This window comes from Thermobia domestica, chromosome 17 (genome assembly GCF_964235325.1).
Source record: "Thermobia domestica chromosome 17, izTheDome1.hap1.1, whole genome shotgun sequence".
NCBI classification, from domain to species: Eukaryota; Metazoa; Arthropoda; class Insecta; order Zygentoma; family Lepismatidae; genus Thermobia; species Thermobia domestica.
This window is the reverse complement of record NC_137470.1, coordinates 56,324,934-56,347,113: the sequence shown is the minus strand read 5'-3', so window position 1 is coordinate 56,347,113 and position 22,180 is coordinate 56,324,934. Positions and strand designations below refer to the sequence as shown.

The following is a 22,180-nucleotide window of genomic DNA, read 5'->3' as shown; positions in this document are numbered from 1 at the left end:
TACGTGGGCTATTATACGTAAGAGACCCAAACCAATCAGGAGGCAAATCCATTTTTCCCGTTGCTACCCAATATAATTCCTCCTTGGTCTTCGAATCCTGGGGAAGTATATTATTTGAGGTTACGTTAGCTTTTATGGAAACTGCATGTTGGTGTTTGCATGGTGCACCAGATCTTCCCATCATGCAATCACACCTTCCCAAGTCCATATCAACTAGGTACGTTGTCGCCTCATCGGAAGCAGATGCTACACTATATAATGATCCACTTACGTAATGCACTGCTAGCTTCTCGATCTTCTCTGGATTTGGTTTGTAGCGTGACTGCAGCACCTCATCCCATCTACCATTAGCAACATTAATAATTTTTCGTTCATAATACGATGGCATATCTCTTACCAAGAAATCTAGTAATTGAGGGATGCTGAAAGCTCTGTGCCTCATTAAAATTCTGTCCTTCAAAACTCTAAATGCTGCTTCAGTAATGTTATTTGTATTGTTTCCATGAGTTATCATACTTTTGCGGCTATACAAGCTCCAAGCATCACGTCTTTCACTAAGAGTTTTGATGTACGAGACGTATTGTGGATATTTTAATGAATTATCGCTACAGAGTTTCTCCAAACCATCCTCAAATCCTTTTTTGCTTGAAGCGTATACCAATTTAGAAAAGCTCCTGTAAAGGTTTTGTCTGTCTCTTTTGTCAATGGAGTTCGTGGCACAATATAACCAACGCCACACAGCTTGAAGGACATGAAAAATGCAAAGCATTAACAATGTTTCCGGAAAGCACACAGATAAACTATTCCGCAGTGCAATGCAGTCATCAGTGATAAATATTTTTGGCCCGGAAAGAGCACGACCACCAAAAGAATACTGTGTAAGTAGCTTTTTATATTCACTCAAAGCCTTAGTCAAAATATCCTCTTTCTCAGAACTTGTAACAACTACTCCTATCGGTAATCCCCCAACAATGGTGTCAACCATTAAAAGAAAAATCCTACAGTTGAACCTATCAGCATTACCTGAACTATCAACAAATGCTATGTCCGCACTACTTTTCAGACGGTGCACACGCTCCATTAATGGTGTACACAGAACAACGATAAAATTATTGTCTACTTCGCAGAAACTTATCCTAGGATTTTCACACCTTAGATCTGCCACTTTTTTTTTTAATACTTTCCATTATTTTGTTCGGCGTGTACTCCCCATATTCATCTTTAAACACCTTATAATATAATCTATAGACCCATTGTAATTCTGGACAAATGGAACGATCCGCAGAGACAACAGCATAGTCTTCGTGTTCCTCCATTAGTGTTCTCTTGTGGATTTCCATTGCTTGAGATGGGCTGTTACCTGCCTTGAAAAGCTCCAAAAAAGTTCTTGTTTCTGTAGACGGGTCCCGAAATTTCAAAGCTTCAGATCCCGTGGTGCGATGGTTGTGGTCACCAATTATTCTAACGATTGTTGGATACTTGGGCATGTATATGTTCTTAGACCTGAAATAATCATAACAAAAACAATTAAATAACTCATTGTATTAAAAAGAAAAGCTATCAAATTTTAGCGAGAAACACGACTAATTTACAATTATCTGACATAGAAAGTATCTAACTGTTTCATTTATATCAGCGTCTCCAAAAATTTTTGTCGTTGACACCCTGAAACAACTATTAATTATCTGCAGCCCCCAAGAAATAAAAAGATTATTTAAGAAAGAAATTACATATAATGAAAATCAAGTAAAATTACGATTTTATAACACTAATGCCCAATTGCACCAATCGAGGATTAAAACCACATAAGGCACTCCGTTATTTTCATCTTTGCATAAGAGTTGAGCTGAGTTGATTTTGAGCAGCGAATCTATAGGAGACGGAACTTACTGATTAACGTAGAATCCGAACCACATGAGCTCTCGCCGGGAATCGAACCTGGGTGTCCCACGCCAAAGGCGCGCGCGCTAACAGTAGCCACAAAGGAGCTTTCATCTTTGGATAAGAATCTTACATCGTTGCACCAAGAGTCTGTGAAAAAGGATTAACTTCTCCATGCTGGTGGACTTTTTTTTTTTTTTTTTTAAGCCATATCAACTACTGAAAATTAAATTGCATTTCTGCTTTTTCAGAATATTAAGGGTGCTCAGTGCACTATAACGGCATTCAGATATTGAAGGAAATATCTGCAGGAAATCTGTGAATGTACCATTTGGGGTTATTATTTGTCGTTTTATATGCACAGTGAATAGCATGCACGAAGCACTACCAAAGTCCAACAGCTTTGGATCTGAAGGTGAATCATCTAAGTACTTCTTTAGATCGTTCAAAAACTTGAGGTTTACATTCGGCCCGTCCATTGATACTTGCAGCATCTTTTTCGTATCTAAACCAATGTCTTTCAAGTTTCCAAAAGTGCCATCAGATGATCCTCAGCAGTAGCATGACCTAAAAATGCGGACATAAGATATCTTGTTCGTCCCAAAATCTAGAACTATATCCATTTGACCCTTCTGAGCGACAGGACTGAAACTTTCATCAAAAGAAATACAGATGGTAGGACACTCTTTAACCACGTTTGTCAATTCTTTTTGAAAGTGTGGGCACAGTCAATGTGCATCTTGAACTGTTTCGCAATTTCGCCGAGAAACATCACTTTAAAAAGATCACTACAAATGCCAAACTTCTAGCAAAAGAAGGGTTATAACTTGATTAATAGCCCACAATATTTCTGCAGTAATAACTTCATGTTTGATGATAAAATTGTTGAGTATCTCTAGGCATAACACAAATATTGAATGTTGTGATTCTGTTATCAATAACACAAGTATGTTCGTTATTAACAACTCAAGTTCGCACTTCACGAAGTTCAGTTTTCACCGAAACAGAGTTGTAGTTGATGAAGCAGCATTCACAGGAACAGAGTCTGTGGTTGCTGTCTTAGCAGGTACCATGTGAAACAGTTTTTTGCTCAAACTTGAAGAACGTACTCTTTTAATATGCATTTTGCTTTCGGCATGAGATCGAACTGAAAAAATCCCATATTGCTAATATAAAAATTTGTCATCCACAAAGAGCAATACCCATACTTATTTTCTAACCTCTGAAGCAAATTCCAATTTGAATTTATTGTTCTGTCCAACCACTCATCTCTGAAAGAAGTCTTTCCTCTTATTTCACTCATTGTCTCTGAACAGATAAGTGCAACATTAATGTAAGTAAGTAAATGCATAACAATGGATGCAGTATATTATATACCGTACATAATATACTCAGGTCTGCAAACTAGCTGTAGGGTAAAATTTACTGACTAAAAATGTGGAAATGCTGACTAAATACCTGACAGTACTGACATCAATCCTCATTTATCCCTTTGGGGATCTTATGGTACAATTTGTACCATACGCGTTTTTCATGGTACATTGCGTTATTTGAGCTTTTTCGTCCGTTTTTTTTTTTTTTTTTTTGTTTGTTTGTTTTTGTTTTTCAAGTCCAAAGGCATTGTAGAAGACATTACGTATGGTTTCAGACCTTCCTGCGTCCAGACATAGGAGGTGATGACGTCATAAATCAAATTTATTTTCTCATTTACTAAGCCTATGTTCAATATTTTTTGGCGGGCTTATTTTTCCACGTAGAAGATTGAAATTTTGCACAAACATTCAGTCCACCGAGTAGTATTTACCAGATTTTTTTTCAGATTTGTGAGTTGAAACAGGGGCGGAACCAAAGGGCAAAGGGGTGAAAAAGGGATATTTTTACCCCCAAAATCCCGTTTTTCAGGATTTTCCAGCCTCACGTACATGATTGGGACACCTGAGTCATACCGTCTGAAAGGCAGTTCCATTCTGAAGAGAATGACGGTCGAATCATTATCCTAGGGTAATTAGGGACGTCTCAGGGATTTTTTGAAAAATATACTTCTGTATAGGGTAACATGGGTATTTTCTGAATTTTTTTCTGGCGGGCTTATTTCTGCACCTAGAAGATTGAAATTGTGCACAAACATTCAGTCCACCGAGTAGTATTTAACAGATTTTCAGATTTCTGCGCTAAAACAGGGGGGTCCAACGGGGCTAAAAGTTGAAAAAAGGGAAATTTAGACCCAAAAATTCCCTTTTTTTTGGAATTTCCCGCCTTAGATAAATGATGGAGACAAGTGAGTAATACCGCCTAAAGGCAGTTCTATTCAGAACAGAATATGGGCGACACATGACCCTAGGGTAATTAGGGATGTTTTAGGAATCTTTTTCCCTGAGATCAATGTGTTTTGTGGTAATTTGGGGCATTGTGGGAATTCTTGATAAAATTTCTCCCGCCCTTACTATTCAAGATAGAAACTTGAAATTTGGCACACACATTCAGTATACCAAGTACTATTTATCAGTATTTTTTAGATGGCTACGTTCACACAGGGGGGTCCAGGGGGGGGGGGGGGCAAAGTTCGAGAAAAAAATTTTCCCTCCGAAATTTTCACTTTGACATTTTCTTTCCCGCTTCTGGTATATGGTATGAGCATGCAAGTGGTACCATTTGAAAGTCAGCTCTATTCTGAAGAGAATGAGGTATGAACCATGATCCTAGGATAAATAGTGACGATGCAGTAGCTGCTTGACTGAAAGTCTAAAAAAATAGCCCAAAAAGCCGGGATCCGGAAAAGATCCCCAAAGGATTAAAATATGAAGCAGGCTAGGCTACAATAACAAATCAAATAATTAACTGTTTTTAAAATTGGCCGCCACCTTCTCCTCACTAAGCAGCTGTGAAAATTGAAATTCGATCTTGAAACGACAAAGAAACGCGATAAATAGGTAATGCTGTGCAATCATTTGGGGGGGAGGGGGAGGAGAGAAAATCACAGCTGCTTAGGCCAATCCCCTTGCCTCCTTCTTAATATACAATATAAAAACAAAGAAGTACGTACACAAAAATTTGTGCTGCATTGTGTACGACAAAAAAAAAAAAAAAAAAATTAATAATAATAATAATAATAATAATAATAATAATAATAAAAAATAAAATAAAATCAACAAACACTTCGTAGACTTCACAAAATATTTTTTCAAAAATCAATAGGTAATGCGCCTTGCAACAAAAGACACTTGACCTGAAACTCAATATCACTAATTTCATGATCTCTTGACCGACAACCCCACCTCATAACTTTCATGTCCAGTAGACACCCTGATCGGAGGTCTGATACAGTAAGCCTAGAGCATTATTTGTATTATATAAATGTATTATTAATTTATATTACAACTTGTATAAATAATTGTATATTATTCTATTCTAGTTATAATACAAGATTGTTATTACCCTTAACTTTTGGAATTCAAAAATCCAGGGTAGATTAAAGAGAAGGATAATATTTGTATATTTCATAATTTTTCCAGTATGTGGATCAAAATTCCAGTATCAAAATTAAATTCCAGTATAGTTCAAATATTTCCACTATCAGTATACACCATGAAATTAGCAAGTGAAAGTGAATCACTGCGGTCCCACGAGGAATTTCATAGTTTCATTTGTACAATAAAATATGAATGTTCACATTGTATTCTAAGTAGGATTATAGGAATATGGCTTTAAATATATATGCAAATTTAATAAAACCCAACATTGCCAAATAAAACCCAATTTTGCCCAATAAAACCCAATTTTACCCAATAAAACCCACTGGGCTGGGCTTTAAAAATATGGGTTTTTCACAACCCTTCTTTTACCAAATGTGAGAAGAGAGCAGTCACCTCTTCTCAAGGAATATGGGAACGAAGAAAATCTGTGATGAATTGATATAAACAATGGCCAATGATTGTCTTTCATATAGCACAATGAAATCTTGCTAGCAGTTTGGAGGAGCACTGAAGATAAGGAGAGATGTGGAAGACCAAAAATAGTGGTGACCGTGGAAACTGTGGATCGTGTGCACGACACGAATCTTGCAGACAGGCGACCTAGTCTTTCACGTATTGCAGAGACCCTTGGGATCAGTGTGGAACATGTGAATTACATCGTGCATGAAAAACTTTGTTTAAAAAAGCGTCGCAAAGTGGGTACCCAAACTCCTCACAGCTAATCAGAAGCGGACAAGACAGGACTGTGCAGAGTGTTTTGCGCCTTCTTTTAGTAAGTGCTTCCAGCTTTATTAAACAAATTATTACTGCTGATGAAACGCAAATATGTCGTCTGAATGCGAGATCGAAACTCAGGCTATGCAGTGGTGCCATAGTGGGTCTCCCAGGCCGAAAAAATGCCGTAGAGAAAGCGAAGGATGTCGATTTTGGGAATTGTTAGGGGGGTAATATTGAGCGAATAGCTGGAAAATTACACACCGCATTGAAGGAAAACTGGTGAGGAAAACTGTCCAAACGCACAGTTTTCTTGCCAGACAATGCTCCTTGCCACAAAGCAAGCCATCGCAATGCACAATCTGTGTAAAATGAAGTTCGATATCATTGACCATCCCCTATTCTCCAGATATGGTCCCTCAGACTATTATATTTTCCGAAAACTTAACATGGACCTAAAAGGAACTGAATTTAGACAATGACGTCATAGCAGCTGCAGAGTTGTGGTTTGTACCGCACGACAAAATGTTTTATCATCATGGGATAGAATTGCTGCAGGATCGTTCTATTAAGAGTGTCAACTTACAAGTCAACTATGTTGGATAAAATGCTATCACTGTGCACCTAGCGTCATGTTTTCATTCTGAGGCCAGAAACTTAAGTAATCCGCTTCGTAAATGGATATTCAATAAACTACGATCATACCAGGTAGGCCAATAAGTATAAATTCAACGATCACCTAATGTGACAGCTGATGCTGTTTTTGAGATGTCAATTTCCGCATGTCTGGAGTAAACTGGATAATTCCAGACTCAGATCTGGCTGTATGTTAAGTGTTCCTGTATTTGTTCTCCTTAAGAACGAGGTGAGAAAACATTCTATCAAACAGATATGTAGTGGCAAATGGAAACAGAAATCGTACAGCCCTTTTGGAAACTTTAGGATAAACAGCCTTAGTCTGGAACCAAACTCCAGCAACGATAATAAAGTAAACAGCATTTTGAACGTCAAATTACATGGTAGCTCGACAAATCGGAAAATACAGGTGTAGGTGAGACGTCAATCATCTCATTAAGATATCATAAATTAAATATAACATAATCTATAAAAATATAAGTTAGTAGACATACCAACATCTCTTGCCAACTTTCTTTATCGTTACTCTGATGTGGGATGGGCATCCTGTGTGCTTCGCTGAAGCTTTACTTTTATCTCTGGGATGCGTGTTGTGATGACACCGATAATCTGCCTATAATGAAAAAAAAGAAAAAAAATGAAATCGATGTGATAAATCCATTCTGAAGTTCTTATTAATTACTATAACAATAATTAAAATCTACTAAAACTACTTGAAGTTCAGAGATTGTAGTGCATAATTTAGTTACTGCAGTAGGAAACCATATGTATGTCACACAATGTATACTACAATAAATTAAGTTAAGCTTCTGCTTCGCCCCCAGACCCTTCGACAGCTTCTGCTTCGCCCCCAGACCCTTCGACCTATTATTACAATTTCAATTAGGGCCTACCGAAACCATGAGATATGTATTTAAAAAATCCTATTTAAATACCATGAAGATCAGGATGGATTGATTTAAATCAGTCTGATTTAAATCACTTGATTTTTTAAATAAAAATCGTTGATTTAAATCAAATTCCGAAATAATTTAAAGTGAAAATAAGTAAAGTCCCGTTTCTGTTCTGTTATTTCGATTATGGAAGATGACAATCATAATACAATGAGACTCAAATGTACAGTATGTACAGCATTGTATGAAAACAAGTGTCATGCAGAGGATGATTAGGGAAAATCCCGTTTTGAAGGGGTAACAGGGCAAACCTGTTTTCTTCTCTTCTTAACATATGGTTTATATTGTAAATCGTTAACTATTCCAACGGGGAAATCACTATCGACATTTAAGACGAAGATTCTTTTGTGTGCGCGTCTATATATTTGTTCCCAGATAATAGGGCGTATTTAGAAGTGTCCTATCCCCTCTCGATTTTTTTTTTTTTTTTTTGATTTTATAACTTTGGGCAAAATTTATGTATTTCGTACCGCAAGCTAGTTACAACTTCCTTAAAAATATGCCCTTGCCAAATATCAGTAACTTTTGTGAAAAAAAAAAAGTGTCACTTTGATAAGCGTTGCTGTACTTTTTCTTAACGCTTAACCTTTTAAATTGTATCACCTATTTTTAGGTGATAGGCTAAAATCTCCATTATTCGATTAAAAAAGTACCAATAAAGATTTTTACTTCGTTTTCTCGAAGGCATTGTAGAGCATGTTACATATGCTTTCACGCCTCTCTGCGTCAAGACATAGGATGTGATGACATATTTAAAAAAGATATTTTCTGTTGTGCCTATTTTTATTATTTTTTGACAGGCCTACATTTTGCATTCAGAAGACAAATTCTGCATACTCGTTCAGTTCACCCTTAGTATTTTTTAGATGATTTCAGATCTCTGCGTGAAAACAGGGGGATCTAGAGGGGAAAAAATATTAAAAAATGGATTTTTTTTAACAAAAAATAGCTTTTTTCGCGATTTTCCCGCCTAAGATGGAGACATATGAATGGTACCATCTGAAAGGCTGTTCTATTCTGAAAAGAATGATGTACAAACCTTGATTTTAGGATAAATAGGTATGTCTCAGGAAACTGTTACCTGAGATCCTGTTTTATACGCGAATCTGGGGATATTATTTTTCGCGGGCTTACTTTTGCGTCTAGAAGTTTGAAATTTTGGACACTCATTCACTGCACCCCTTAGTATTTTTCAATTTGTTTCAATCTTTACCTTTAAACAGAGGCGGTACAGAGGGATAAAAAGTAAAAATGGGATATTTCTTAACAAAAAATCCCTTTTCTCGTGATTTTCCAGCCCCAGATAGCCTACACGATGGAGACATTTGAATGTTACCGTTTGAAACTTTGTTTTATTCCGAAGAGAATAATGTACAAATCATGATTCTAGGATAAATAAGAATGAGTAAATTTCTATATTACATCCGGGTCATCTGGGGTATTGTGGTGATGTTCTTAGCTCATTGTTAAATATTTTTCCCGCCCTTACTATTCAAGATAGAAGCTTGAAATTTTGTACACACATTTAGTACACTCTTGGTATTTCCCAGTTGATTTTGAGATCTGTGCGTTAACATAGGGGAGTCCAGAGGGGATCGAAATTAAAAAAAAAAAAAATCCCCTCTCAAAATTTTCCGCTTCAGGGACATGATAGGGAAAATGTGAATGTCTTCGTTTTAAAGGCTGTTCTATTCTGAAGAGAAGGTGGTATGAACCATGATCGTAGGATAAATATGAATGATGCTTGACGGAAAGTCTATAATTTACACCCCCCCCCCCAAAAAAAAAAACATAATTTAAAATTGTTAAAAAACAATGTTTAGGATTGATATAGGTTAACGACTGGGGATTAATTCAAAATTCAATCCCAATACTTTCACTTAAATGGCATAATTAACATTTAATACTAATTCCTAATACTTTTTCTTCAGTTCGCGACTTGTATTATACGAGGAGAAAGATTTGATTTAAATTTTTAAAAAATCATCAAAAATGTTTTTTTTAAAAAAAAAAATCATGATTTTTTTTCCACCCTGATGAAGATTAAACTTCCTTTAGGCACCTACAGAACTAAAAATATTCGCTTTTAGCAACTTTTCTAAGGATTAGTTCCAGGAAACTACAAAATTGCCAAATAGGGTCAAAATTTCTAATAAACTGACGTATTACGGTTTGATAAAGTACAACTTTGTTGAAATAGCAACACTGTTAGTCTAGTAGTATTGAATAGCATGTCAAAAATAGGTTCTCCCGGCCGATACTTTAATGGTGCAAAATGTCAACGTTTTATATTTATTAGTTAGAAGCTACAAAGGCGTATCAAGATAAATGGTCCACCTGTATACCGCCCAACTCAATGCTGAAACGGAACGTTCCCGATTAATGAATATTTACATAGGAGTGCCGAATCAAATTGGTAAAGCTTACATTCAGTTGTTTCATACTAGGAAATCAGATTATGATTATTGTAATTTAGTAGGCACACCAACCGAAATAAGAACTTTCTATGGATACTGTGCTGTAAGTGCGTTCTTTTTAAAGGACACCCCCTCCTGGTGAAACTGGAAGTGGGGGATCATCTTTTTTGCCTTTTTTCGTCATAAGGTAATAATATGACCTAAAATAAAAAAGATTAAAACAATAAATAGTAGAATTTTTTTCAGGCATAACTGGGTTAATACAGTTTCCATACATTTTGCTAAACTTTTCCGACGGTGGAAATTAATATCTAATAGAGTGCTCTTTTGTATGCAATCACTCAAATTAACAATAAATTTACTGTTTTTTGCCTATGCTGCGTCTTTACCATTTCAGGATTGTAAGCATGCAACCATACAAGGTGCATAATTTACTTAATGAATGTAGTGTGCATCCTTAAAATGGGATAGAGAATTTTTAACCGTTCAGAAACACTTGCTAATGTTGAAAGACTATTTTGTGAAGAAAGAAAAAAAAAAAAAAAAAGATAAACGTAAGTATGCAGTCATAGAATAAGACAGTAGGGAACATGCCGTGAATACTTGTTCGCAGGGTTGGCTGGTTTAAACCACAAACCAAAAAACGAAACATGTTTGTAAAATCTTGATGAATACACACTTGTGGGTTATCACGATTCACTCCCGTATATTATTAGTATTATATTCAGATCTAAATTCCCCATTCATTACTCAGAGATTATATTACAAAAGCATCTTTTTCTTTGTAAGTTTATGAATATTTCTTTTGTGATTTTTTATAGTTGTATATTGCATTATAGTTATGCAATTGCAAAGAAAATCTCTAAATATTATTTCGGTGCTTGGGGTCCCTGGTTCGATCCCAGCTCACGCCGTGTGGACTTTGTGGTGGACAAACACCATGCTCGTGGGTTTTCTCGGGGTTCTCCCAACTCATCCCATTTTCTTCATTTCACTCATCACCATCTCCTTTAGCCTAACCGGCATAAACGTGGGATGTAAAACTTGAAGATTTCATTTCATTTCAAAATACATCGAAATGCCGTACTCTTTTGGGAGGAGGGGGTCATACAAACCCCACAAGAGGCATTTATTAAAATCAGAAGTATCTTTGGTATCTATTTATGTATAAATGGGACAGAGCCAAAGTGGACTCAAACAATTCTTATCTTTATTCACTTTTCTTACTTATATGTAAATTAAGTCGTCGTATTTCTTTAACTTGGACTAATAAAAGTCGTAGCGAACTAACTTGGACTGAAATAGTTCTGTACTCTGCACTATTTTGAAATTGTACATATAATTCCGTATAATTGTTTCACTTGTGTAACTGTTTATCTTTAGTCCTTCTGAAATGACTCTTGATAGTTATATTAACAAGCAGGGTTGGCAAAAACCATGGTTTTTATTGAAAAAACAAAAAAAAAGTTTTTTTTGTTTAAACCTGGTTTTTTTGGTCGGCAGAGGTATCGCATTTGTGGCCAATTAGTCCCGGTTTCGAGTTAAAATGGAGGACAATTTCTCTCGGATGTAAGCCGAGAAGCAGTTTGGATTCCGCTTTTACCTTATGTGACCGCTTCCTGCATAACCTGATTGTTGCATAATAACACCAAGTTGAAATAAACTTATTTCTGTCCATAAGTGATACAAATACATAGAGCAAATTATTTAAACAAACAAAAAAGTTTACCCCCCCAAAAAAAAAAACAAACAAAAAAAAACGGGTTTTAAGTGCATTGCACGTATAGGCCTAGTCGTTTTTCAGTCAATCAAAATTTACTATATTAATGTCTTTAGTAACGCACAAATGCACAATTCAATACGTTTAAAGCATTACTCGAGCAGACGGCTCTACAAAATTTTCACACATTGCCATGTGCATTTTCCGATTTCTTCTAGCAGAGCATGCACTGAATGAAGAACTAATGCTTAAACCATGAACCAACTTGTGCTAGGTGGCCACTAAAAGCACGTACGCCATAAAATGAGTCAGAGCCCGAGCGGAGCGAGGGGGTGCGTCCGTAGGGCGCAGGCGCGTCAGCGACGGGGGCATACACAAAAAAAAGGGTAGTGGAAAAATACAAAATATCCGCAATAATTTTCAACTTTAAAAACAGTTAAATAATTGTAATAACTCTTACTTTCAAAATGGCTTCACTAGTTTTCCGGGTACAAATGGCCCGCTGCGAGGAGAAATTCGTTTGGGAGTATGTTTAGTACAAGGGATCCAGAAACACGTAAAAAAAAAAACTCAAAATTTACAGAAGAAATGAATGATGCAAGTACTTAGACGTAACATAACGTAACCAAATCTAAGCTAACCTGAACTAACATAAACTTCCCTAATATTATAGAAATAAGCGAAATTCTATCATTTTTTGGAAAATTATGCGTGACATCTACACTAATTTAACATACACTAACATAACCTACTTTAAACTAACCGAATGTGAACAGAAATTACCAAAATTGTAACATTTTTTTAGAGAAAAGAACCCCCTTCTGCTAAACATATGTCTTCGTTTGTTTTGAATTTTTACTTACTTTTCCACACTTCGCGTAGTATATTTTACGTTTCAACATACCATGACGCTGCCAAAACTTCATGATATGACACTCTTTATGACATAGTCCTTTGTAATAAAATCGTATGTTTGCATTATATCCATCACAAATGTCCATTGCTAACATGAACACAACATTTCCGCCATTTATTTCCACCTGCTTCGCATTCTTGTATTCTTCCGCCTTCAGGTTCAGTAAATACCGGCAGTTACACTTACAATACGTTCACTCCCACCCAAAATGCATTTCAATATGATATCTAATGACAGAAATTACTTATGTTCACACCCTACTTCTTTCACGAAAAGTGTTTGACATCGTATTCAACTTATAAATCTTGTTTTTGGTAGAGTCTGCTCGGGTGAACCCCGTTTAAAATACTAAATTTTCATTTTCTGTGGGGGGGGGGGGCGGGTTGTATTGCTTTGTACAGATTTACTTTAAGAGGCTTCGGTGTACGTATATAATAAGAACATGGAGCAGGCGCGTCAGCGAAGATCGGTGAACACATAGAGGTTGGGGCAAGACATTATATATGGCTTAAAATCTCTTACTTTACGTATTGAATTATGCATTTGTGCGTTACTAAAGACATTACAGATTGGTGTTGCAAAGTAACATAACACATTACCAGCGTAAATTTCTTAATTTCATGAATCGCTCAACTCTCGGACATTTCTATAGTAGCGTGTGATGAGTTAGTACATTGACTTCGGATACTTCACTTCGTATCCTGTGCTTACTAGCTACCTTATGGGTGAATCCGTGCTTAAGATCGACTTTAATGTTTTCTACGTAGACACGTGTCTTATAGGTAAGAACACAACCATTTAGATTTACACACTAGTCTATTAAAATATTATTACGAATTTGTTTTGTAAAGTGTACAAACATGTACAGCAAATCTGCACAATTATTGCGCTGAAAATTACACTACGATACTTACAATTAAATTTTTCCATTGCAATGTTTATACACTGCACAGTATTTGCAATGTGACGCCTGTTGAACTTGGAAACTACCGTACTCCTGTTTCAAATGTATTCTTTTATAAGATATTGTCTGAAATGTATATAGCATTAGCTTATATACGCAACTAAATTATGGAATAGATTTACAAGGGTTATAATTAATCAAATCATGGAGTTCACTTACCTTATATATTGTTTGTCTTCCATCATTGTTAATTCCTCGTTCAACTCGATAAGTAAGTCGATTTAATGTTTCAAATTCCTTAAACCAGGACATCCATTCTTCCCTTTCTCTTATACAAAGTCTAATTACATTATTTTCTAATTTCACGTAATTAATATTTGTAGGTAGAATATACATTATTCTTCCTGCTTTATGCCCTCCACAGCTCCACTAGTTACTTCCAAGTGAACGATTCGATTTGTGTCACTACTCCGTTCGACTCCGTTTCTGTCACAGAATGGAATTATGACGTATGAACAATTCAACCAATCAGAACTGCGAAATTTCTCCGGTTGTGGATTCTCGGGCGTGAAAAAAAAAATATGCTTCCCGATGACGTCAGCTACTCAATCGCGCAGCCGGACTCGGGAGAGAGCCATTACGCAGTAGCTTGACAAAACAGGGTTGCCAGTCTACTTTGACGGAAACATTGAAAGGGGGTTTCATTTACAATTTGATAATACAATGATAATAATTAATCGTAACAAAGTCTTTCCTATTTCCACATAATAATATAAAATCATATTGTCGACATACACACACGAGTTAGCTGCTAATATATCATATTATTATTATTATTATTATCGACAGCGTCTTTTCATTACGTGCGCATGTTTGACATGAAGCCAAAGAGAACTTTAACAGTGAGCGACAGCGAAGAATACGAAAAGAGTGTCTACTTGTAGCGAAAAGAAACAATACTTTCTCTCAAATGGATAAAAAATCAAGACGAGATAGATTCGAACTCGCATGGACGGCATAAAAAAAACAGTTCATTGTCCACTTTTTTTTTAACTGACTGACCGAACATGTTTCAGTAACTTACTTATTGCTAATTTTACTTGCTTCACTCGTTTAACTTGCTTTTTCTAATAACTTACAACGACAGGGACACGAACACAGAAACATCGAGAATAGTTAAAAATCACAGATGCTCTCCCGGCGGAAATCGAACCCGGGACACCATACACCAAAGGCTCACGTGCTAGAAACTAGACCAGCGTTTTTTTCTTTTTGTAGGACTTTATTCACAATTGAATTACAGTTACATTAGGCAGTTACAAAAGTAATCCAGAAACAATGTGCCGGAAAAAAACTATATAGAAATTTAAATTCGAATAAATTAAAAGAAAAAATAAAATAAAAAAATTAAAAAAATAAAAAATAAAGAAGGAACAATTGACAATTATAAACAGTAAACATAAGTGTTATGAAAGTAGGACTACCAAATTATTGCAAAGAGTTTATAGTCATTACATTGGGCTGTTATTCAGGCGAGACAAAACATGTTGATTAAAAGACAGATAACAATTCACAGGTAAGAAAAGTACATACCAGGTTATGAAACTAAGACGACCAAATAATTGGCAAAATGTTTTCGTTTATATTGCACAGGAAGTTTCTGCAAATGTTGTCGCAGATAAGACGAATACACATCGACATGATACGGTCGATGTGTGGTAAGCACATATAGAAGAGTATATGCAGCGAGCCAAATTACACTGTTTTTTTTTTGCATTAGAGAAATAATGAAAATCAGGATAAATAAGAATATTGTTAGCCGTAATGTAGTGGGGAGACGAGCGACAAATCTTACTTATAAGTAGGCTAAAATGGTGCCAGATATTTTGAATCTCTGTACAAAATTGTAAGCGATGCTCAGGAGTATCTTTGTTATTGCAGTGAAAACACATATTGTGATCCATCATTCCTAAGTTAAAGAGGCGGTCTAGCGTTTCGTGTTTGTTGTTGACAATGAAATACCCGAGCGATTTTTGCTGAGTAGTTAAGAAAGGAGCGTTGATATTTCGCCAAATATAAGGCCAGTGAAGTTGTGGCTCTTTCAATTGAATATGAGGCGTGACGAAGTGTTGTGTCTGCACATAACGGCTATAAATTGCTCTAACAAGCATGAGGTCTAAGTTGCTTCGGGCAATCAGCCCATAGGCTATATCAAGAACTGGTTCTCGCAGGTGTGGGAATTTATTGCCCCATTGAAAAATATTAATAGGTGTTTGAAGGTCGACACAAGCTAAACAAGCAGAGATAACGTTACTAGATACATTGTTCTTATCATTCGTAGATGGTTCGTTTCAATAGTAGTTCCTGACCTTGGAGCAATATGTTTTGAAATCCTATGCCACCTTGTGCCGGAGCTAACACGAGTTGCTCACGTGAAACGCGAAGCACTCTATTATGCCACAGAAAGAACAAAGCTTTACTCTTGAGGAATTTGTATGTTTGTAGGGGGAGAGGAAAAATAGAGCAAACAATCCACAGAAGGCTGAACGTTTTTTGTTTGAGAAAGAAATTTCTACTGATCATGTCCATATTGCGGGGTTTATGTCGTATTAGAAGACCACGTATTTTGTGTGCTATGATATCACAATTGAAAGTAATGGTTTGTTTGGTGGTATTGAACCACTCAATACCCAGGATTTTGACGGAATTAGCTGCCGTGTAGTACGCACTATATTGATCCTGATATTTTGGATGAATACAGAGGAGCTTTGTTTTTTGTTTATTTAAGCTTGCTCCTGAAATGCTTTGATACGCGTCTATAAGATTCTGAATATTTTCGAGGGTGGAAATACTGTTCACATAGAAGTGTACATCATCTAAGTAACTCGCGACTGAAATAGAGGCGTGGTAAATTTTGATGCCATTGAGTTCGTTCTGCGCCGCGTATATTAGAGGTGCGATTGAGAGACTAAATAGAATACTGGATATGGTATCACCTTGAAGAATTCCAGTACACAAAGTGATAGGGGAGCTTAAACCACCATTAAGTTTCAATTTCGTAATTCTTTTTTGATACACTCCCTGAAACATGGACAGAAAATGCCATTAAATCCAAATTTGTATAGGATTTTAAACAGATAGTCGTGTGATTCCCTATCAAAAGCTTGTGAAAAATCAGTGGATAGAATGGCCACAGGAGTGGGGGCAGCAGTCTCTTGATAGGCTATAAAATCTCTTATGTTAGCTAAAGCTTCATAAAGTAACGCATGGTGTCCATGACCTTATTGACAGGAACTAAGCAACTCTCCTATATAATGGTTCATACGAAGCGCTAGGCATCGTGTTAAGATTTTTAAATCGGCACATAAAAGACTGATCGGGAGGTAATGATCAATAGACGTAGAGTTAGACTTTTTAGGTATTAAAACAGTAATACTCGTAGAGAGAGATTCTCCTAAAATAAAATTTTCTCGACATTCATTGAAGAGATCCGTGAGAAAGGGGGCAAGAATAATAATGAAACTAAGATAAAATTCTAAACGAAGATAGTCAATTCCAGTAGATTTGCCACGTTTTCCTAATCTAATGAGGTCTCAACTTCATCGATGGTAATGGGACTGTTTAGATACTCTTAAGCATTAACATCTAGGATTGAAGGGATATAGTCCAAAAGAGATTCATCTTCAATATTTACATTAGGTTTTGCATACAATTGTTTAAAATACTGAACAAATTGCGGAAGTACCTGCAAACCTTCATAAATTTGGCCATCCGTGCCCCTAATGGATGAAATTAACTTTTGTTTGCCTCTGTGTCGTTCTTTTTGAATGTGTACAATACTAGCTTGTTCCATGTCAGCGGCCGGGGCAATTTTGCTGCGAACAAAAAAAAAAAAAAAAACACGCATTCGTTGGTTATGCAATGACAATAGATGGGCTTTGATTTCTTGTATTTGAGGCCTGACCAGGTGGCCTCGCAATTGTTCTTGCATGTATTCCTTAAGTAGGCGCGAGTAATAGTTATATTGAGTATTATATGCTTGGTTCCTTTGGATACAATATTGCTTACTTATGGATCGAAATTTAGGTTTAACTCCCTTATCCCAAAAACACATAAGTTTGCCCTGATACCGTGATACTAATGGAGACAAGATTCTCCATTCCTCTCGAATTAAATGCGGATATTCAGGGTCCATAAGTATAGAAGTGTTAAAATATCAAAGAGGACTACTTCTCAAAAATTTTGACACTGGTAGGGTTATTCTCATAACAAGAGCTTAATGATCGCTAAAACAGACAGGTTCGAGGGTAACATCTCGTAATTGTGCTACTAGTGAGCGACTTACGTAAAAACGGTCCAAGCGACTGGATGATTTGAAGTATGAAATGAGTGACCTAGTAGTAATTGCCCCACTTGGCCTAACTTTGGACTTTGACCCCGACCTTTATGACGTCATAGGTCAAAGGTCAATGACCTTGGCCCGGGGTCAATGACCTAGGGGTACTTAGGACCACCCTCTCTAAATTTTGGCAGGGGTACCATGGCCCACCCCCTAAATTTTGGCAGGGGTACATAGGACCACCCCCCTTAAATTTTGGAAATTGCCAAATCTAAAAATTTGGTGTGGTAGCCTAGGACCATAGTATGTACCTCTATCAGTACTGGGTGTCTATGTCGTTCCCTTTCATGGGTAAAAAATTGCCAAAAAGTCAAATTTCGGGGGTTTTTGACCTAATTTATCCCCTTTGATGAGGTATTATTACCCTATATGGTTATATGGACGTATACAGGGGTTCATTACCTATCATAAGACATGGGTATATTAATGCACCCCTTGAAAAATTTGGGAGGGGTACCTTGGCCCACCCCTTAATTTTTGGAAATTGCCCAATTTAAACATTGGGTATTATAGTATAGGACCCTAATATGTATTATGGTAAATTTGGGTGGTCCACCTTGTTCCCTTTTAGGAGTACAATATTGCCAAAAATATAAACGTAAGCAATACGTTGTACCACGTGTTTGGTTTTTGGTCCATTTTATCCCCCTTTGATGAGGTACTATTACCTTATATAGTTATATGGTCATGTATAGGGGTCCATTACCTATCATAAGACATGGGTACATTGGTGCACCCCGGGAGGAGTACCTTGGCCCACCCCTTAAATTTTGGAAATTGCCCAATTTAAACATTTGGTATTATAGTACAGGACCTCAATATGTATCATGATAAATTTGGATGGTACACCTCGTTCCCTTTTAGGGGTACAAAATTGCCAAAAATATAAATGTAAGAAATATGTTGTACCAAGTATTTGGTTTTTTGGTCCATTTTATCCCCTTGGATGAGATCCTATTACCTTATATGATTACAGGGATCTATTTCCTATCATAAGACATGGGTATATTGTTGCACCCTTCTTAAAATTTGGCAAGGGGTACACTGAAATTGTCCAATTTAAGCATAGTGCAGGACTTCAATATGTTTCGGTGGTCCTATTGCCAATTTTTTTTTAGTACAACCACGTGTTTGGTTATTGACTCAATGTATCCTATTTGATAGGGTATGGACGGGTATCCACTTTCAATTTGGTATAACCCCTCGGGTGTAGTACGGTCACGTGATCGATGATTTGGTTTTGATGCGCGACGAGGTCCCTGGTCAATGTTCTCTAGGAATTAGGTGGAAACTTTGATAGGAAAGATTCATGGCATTTAATTTTTTTTTGCAACTTTCAAACTAAAAAAAATCAAACCAAAGTTTTTCAAAACAAAAATTGAAACGAAAACTTTTAAACGAAAATCTTGAAACTAAAAAAATTTTCAAAACAAAAATTTGAAACGAAAAATTTTCAAAAATTTTCAAACAAAAAAAATTCAAACAAAGTTTTCAAACAAAAATTTTGAAACGAAAAAATTTTCAACCAAAAATTTTGAAACGAATTTTTTTTTTCAAACTAAAGAATTTTGAAAACAAAAAAAGTTTGAAGCAATATTTTTTTTTGAAACGAAAAAATTTTCAAACTAAAATTTGAAACAAAAATTTTGAAACAAAAAATTTTCAAACAAAATTTTTGAAACGAAAATTTCAAAACAAATTTCAAGCGAAAAATTTTCAATTAGAATTTAAATCAAACAATGATCAACTTTCACTGTTAACCGTTAAACTTTATCCGGTTTTTAACTATTCGATTAACAAATAAACGGTTTTCAACTATTCGATTAACAAATAAACGGTTTTCAACTATTCAATAAACAGATGAACGGATTTTTCCTTTTCACACCAGTGAGTGTAAGAATTGTTGTACTCGCTTTAAATACGCATCATTTTTGAAACAAGGTGTTAGTGTTCATCATGGATACACAGTGGAAACATCTGTATTCTCGCAGGGCCTAGTGGGTGTGGAAAAACGTATTTTGTGAAGCGATTACTTTCACATCTCCCAACCATGATCAATGCAAAATTTCGTAAGATATACTGGTATTATGCAGAATGGCAAGACGTGTATGCAACAATGCCGGTTCCAGTAGAATTTCACGAAGGACTTCCACGAATGAAAGATTTTCAGCCTCAAGATGGACCACATTTGATTATTATTGATGACCATATGCGAGATTATTTTGTGATTTTTTTAACACAAAATGTATTTCATCAAAGTAAAGCAAATAGAAATATGAGTTTAAATTGTTCGTATTTGGTGTTGTTTAAAAATCCACGTGACAGGTCACAATCCAAGCATATGAGTTATCAAATCATGCCTGAGCATCCACTGTTTCTACAAGAAAGTTATGCAGACGAAACAAGAAATCCACATGGCTATTTACTGATGGATCTTAAACAAGATACACCCGATGAAATGCGATTTCGTACAAATATTTTTCCCGACGATTTGCATCATTATGTTTACGTACCAACAAAACATGTTTAAATTATTGTGCATGTGAAAAGAATGACTTAGTCTGTCACGATGTCTCCTACAGTGAAACACGCTGATCTGCTACGTGCTCTGCACAAAGCTAAACCAAGATTGCGTAAAGCTATTATTGCCAATGCAGACGCTTCATTAATTCATAGTATTTGTGAATGTTGTTATAATGTTTTAAAAGGCAATGTTCCACTGACAAGTGCGCAGAAGTCAAGATTAAAGCGTTACAAGAACACGCTCCGCTATCTCGTAGACAATACAAAATCATTGGATAAAAAGAAGAAACATTTAGCCGTACAACAAGGAGGATTCTTACCTGCATTACTTGCACCTATTGTAGGAAGTGTGTTATCCAGTATTTTGTTAAAACAATAAACATCATGGAACATAGCAAGAAGATGGTTTTAGTCCCACCAGAAATGCTTCAACGAATGCATGCATCATCAGCCCGTGCGAGTGAAAATCGAGAATCTAATCTCGATCGTGAAATGCAATCTATATTGAACACATCGTATCCAAGTGATGAAGAAAAATGGAATCAGTACAATAGAATATTACAGAAATATCCTTATGTGATACGTAAACAAGAAGAACCAATACCACTTACAATTACATCAATGAAACCTGATGGTGACGTCCCGAATGTTGACGATAGCACGAAACAAGAAATTTTAGCCGCAATACCACAAATGTATCTTAAGAAAGCCGAACTACTATTCCGTCGTTGAAAACAAGATGACGCAATTACGTGGGATCATAAAGGAACAGTGTACATCAACGACAATAAACTACATGGATCCAATATTGTAGATTTAATGTGCGATGTGACTCGACCGAGGAAACATTCTAATCCTCAAGGCTGGGAATTGTTTTGCAACTACCTTGCATCGTCAAACACTCCTCAAGAATTGATTGGTAATCCACGAAGATTAAACTATATTGTCAAGCATAATAGTACAACAGCATCTGAAGGATCTGCACCACCAAAACCGGCACCTGAATTATTTTCTTCCGGAGAAGAAGAAGAAGAAGAAGATGATGATGATGATGTTTTAGAAGTCCGACCAAAAAGAAAACGTATCATTCCACAATGGTCAACGTACAAACCATGAACAAAAAGTTGAAATCCATTTATTACAATCCAGCACATCCTGCATCGTTTTCTACTGCAAAGAAATTATGGCAAGCCACAGGAAAATCTATACCTCTAGCCAAAATAAAACTTTGGTTAAACAAACAACTTACCTACACGTTACATCGTCCTGTACGTCGTCGTTTCCGTAGAGATTTTTATCTTGTCAACAATATTGATGATCAATGGGAATGTGATTTAAATGATTTACAATCACTTCAAAACTATAATGACAATTACCGCTATATTCTTACAGTGATTGATGTGTTTAGTCGGTACGGGTGGGCTGTACCACTAAAATCAAAAAGTGCCGAGGATATAGTGAATGCATTTGAAATGATTTTCCAGGACAGGAAACCAATTGTGCTACGTAGTGATCAAGGAACTGAATTTACCAACAAGACAGTACAAAAGTTTTTCAGGAAACACAACGTGCAACATGTTACAACAAAGGATCCAGATATTAAAGCCAGCATCGCAGAAAGATTTAATCAGACATTGAAACATC

At 36.1% G+C, this 22,180-nt stretch overlaps 1 protein-coding gene across 2 annotated transcripts; it reads right to left on the bottom strand.

The window, feature by feature from the left end:
• Positions 1–1,145: 1,145 nt before the first annotated feature.
• On the bottom strand, positions 1,146–14,097 carry LOC145674589 (uncharacterized). 2 transcript variants are annotated; one of them, XM_081744794.1, is made up of 3 exons: positions 13,834–14,097; positions 7,199–7,317; positions 1,146–1,503 (listed from the first exon to the last, which is right to left on the bottom strand). In XM_081744794.1, the coding sequence occupies exons 1-3, from the start codon at positions 14,008–14,010 to the stop codon at positions 1,146–1,148; spliced, it is 654 nt and encodes a 217-aa protein (XP_081600920.1). In that variant the 5' UTR covers positions 14,011–14,097. The 2 variants fall into 2 exon arrangements, with proteins under 2 accessions (XP_081600920.1, XP_081600921.1); XM_081744795.1 differs by lacking the exon at positions 13,834–14,097 and adding an exon at positions 12,658–12,833.
• Between the last annotated feature and the right edge of the window lie 8,083 nt (positions 14,098–22,180).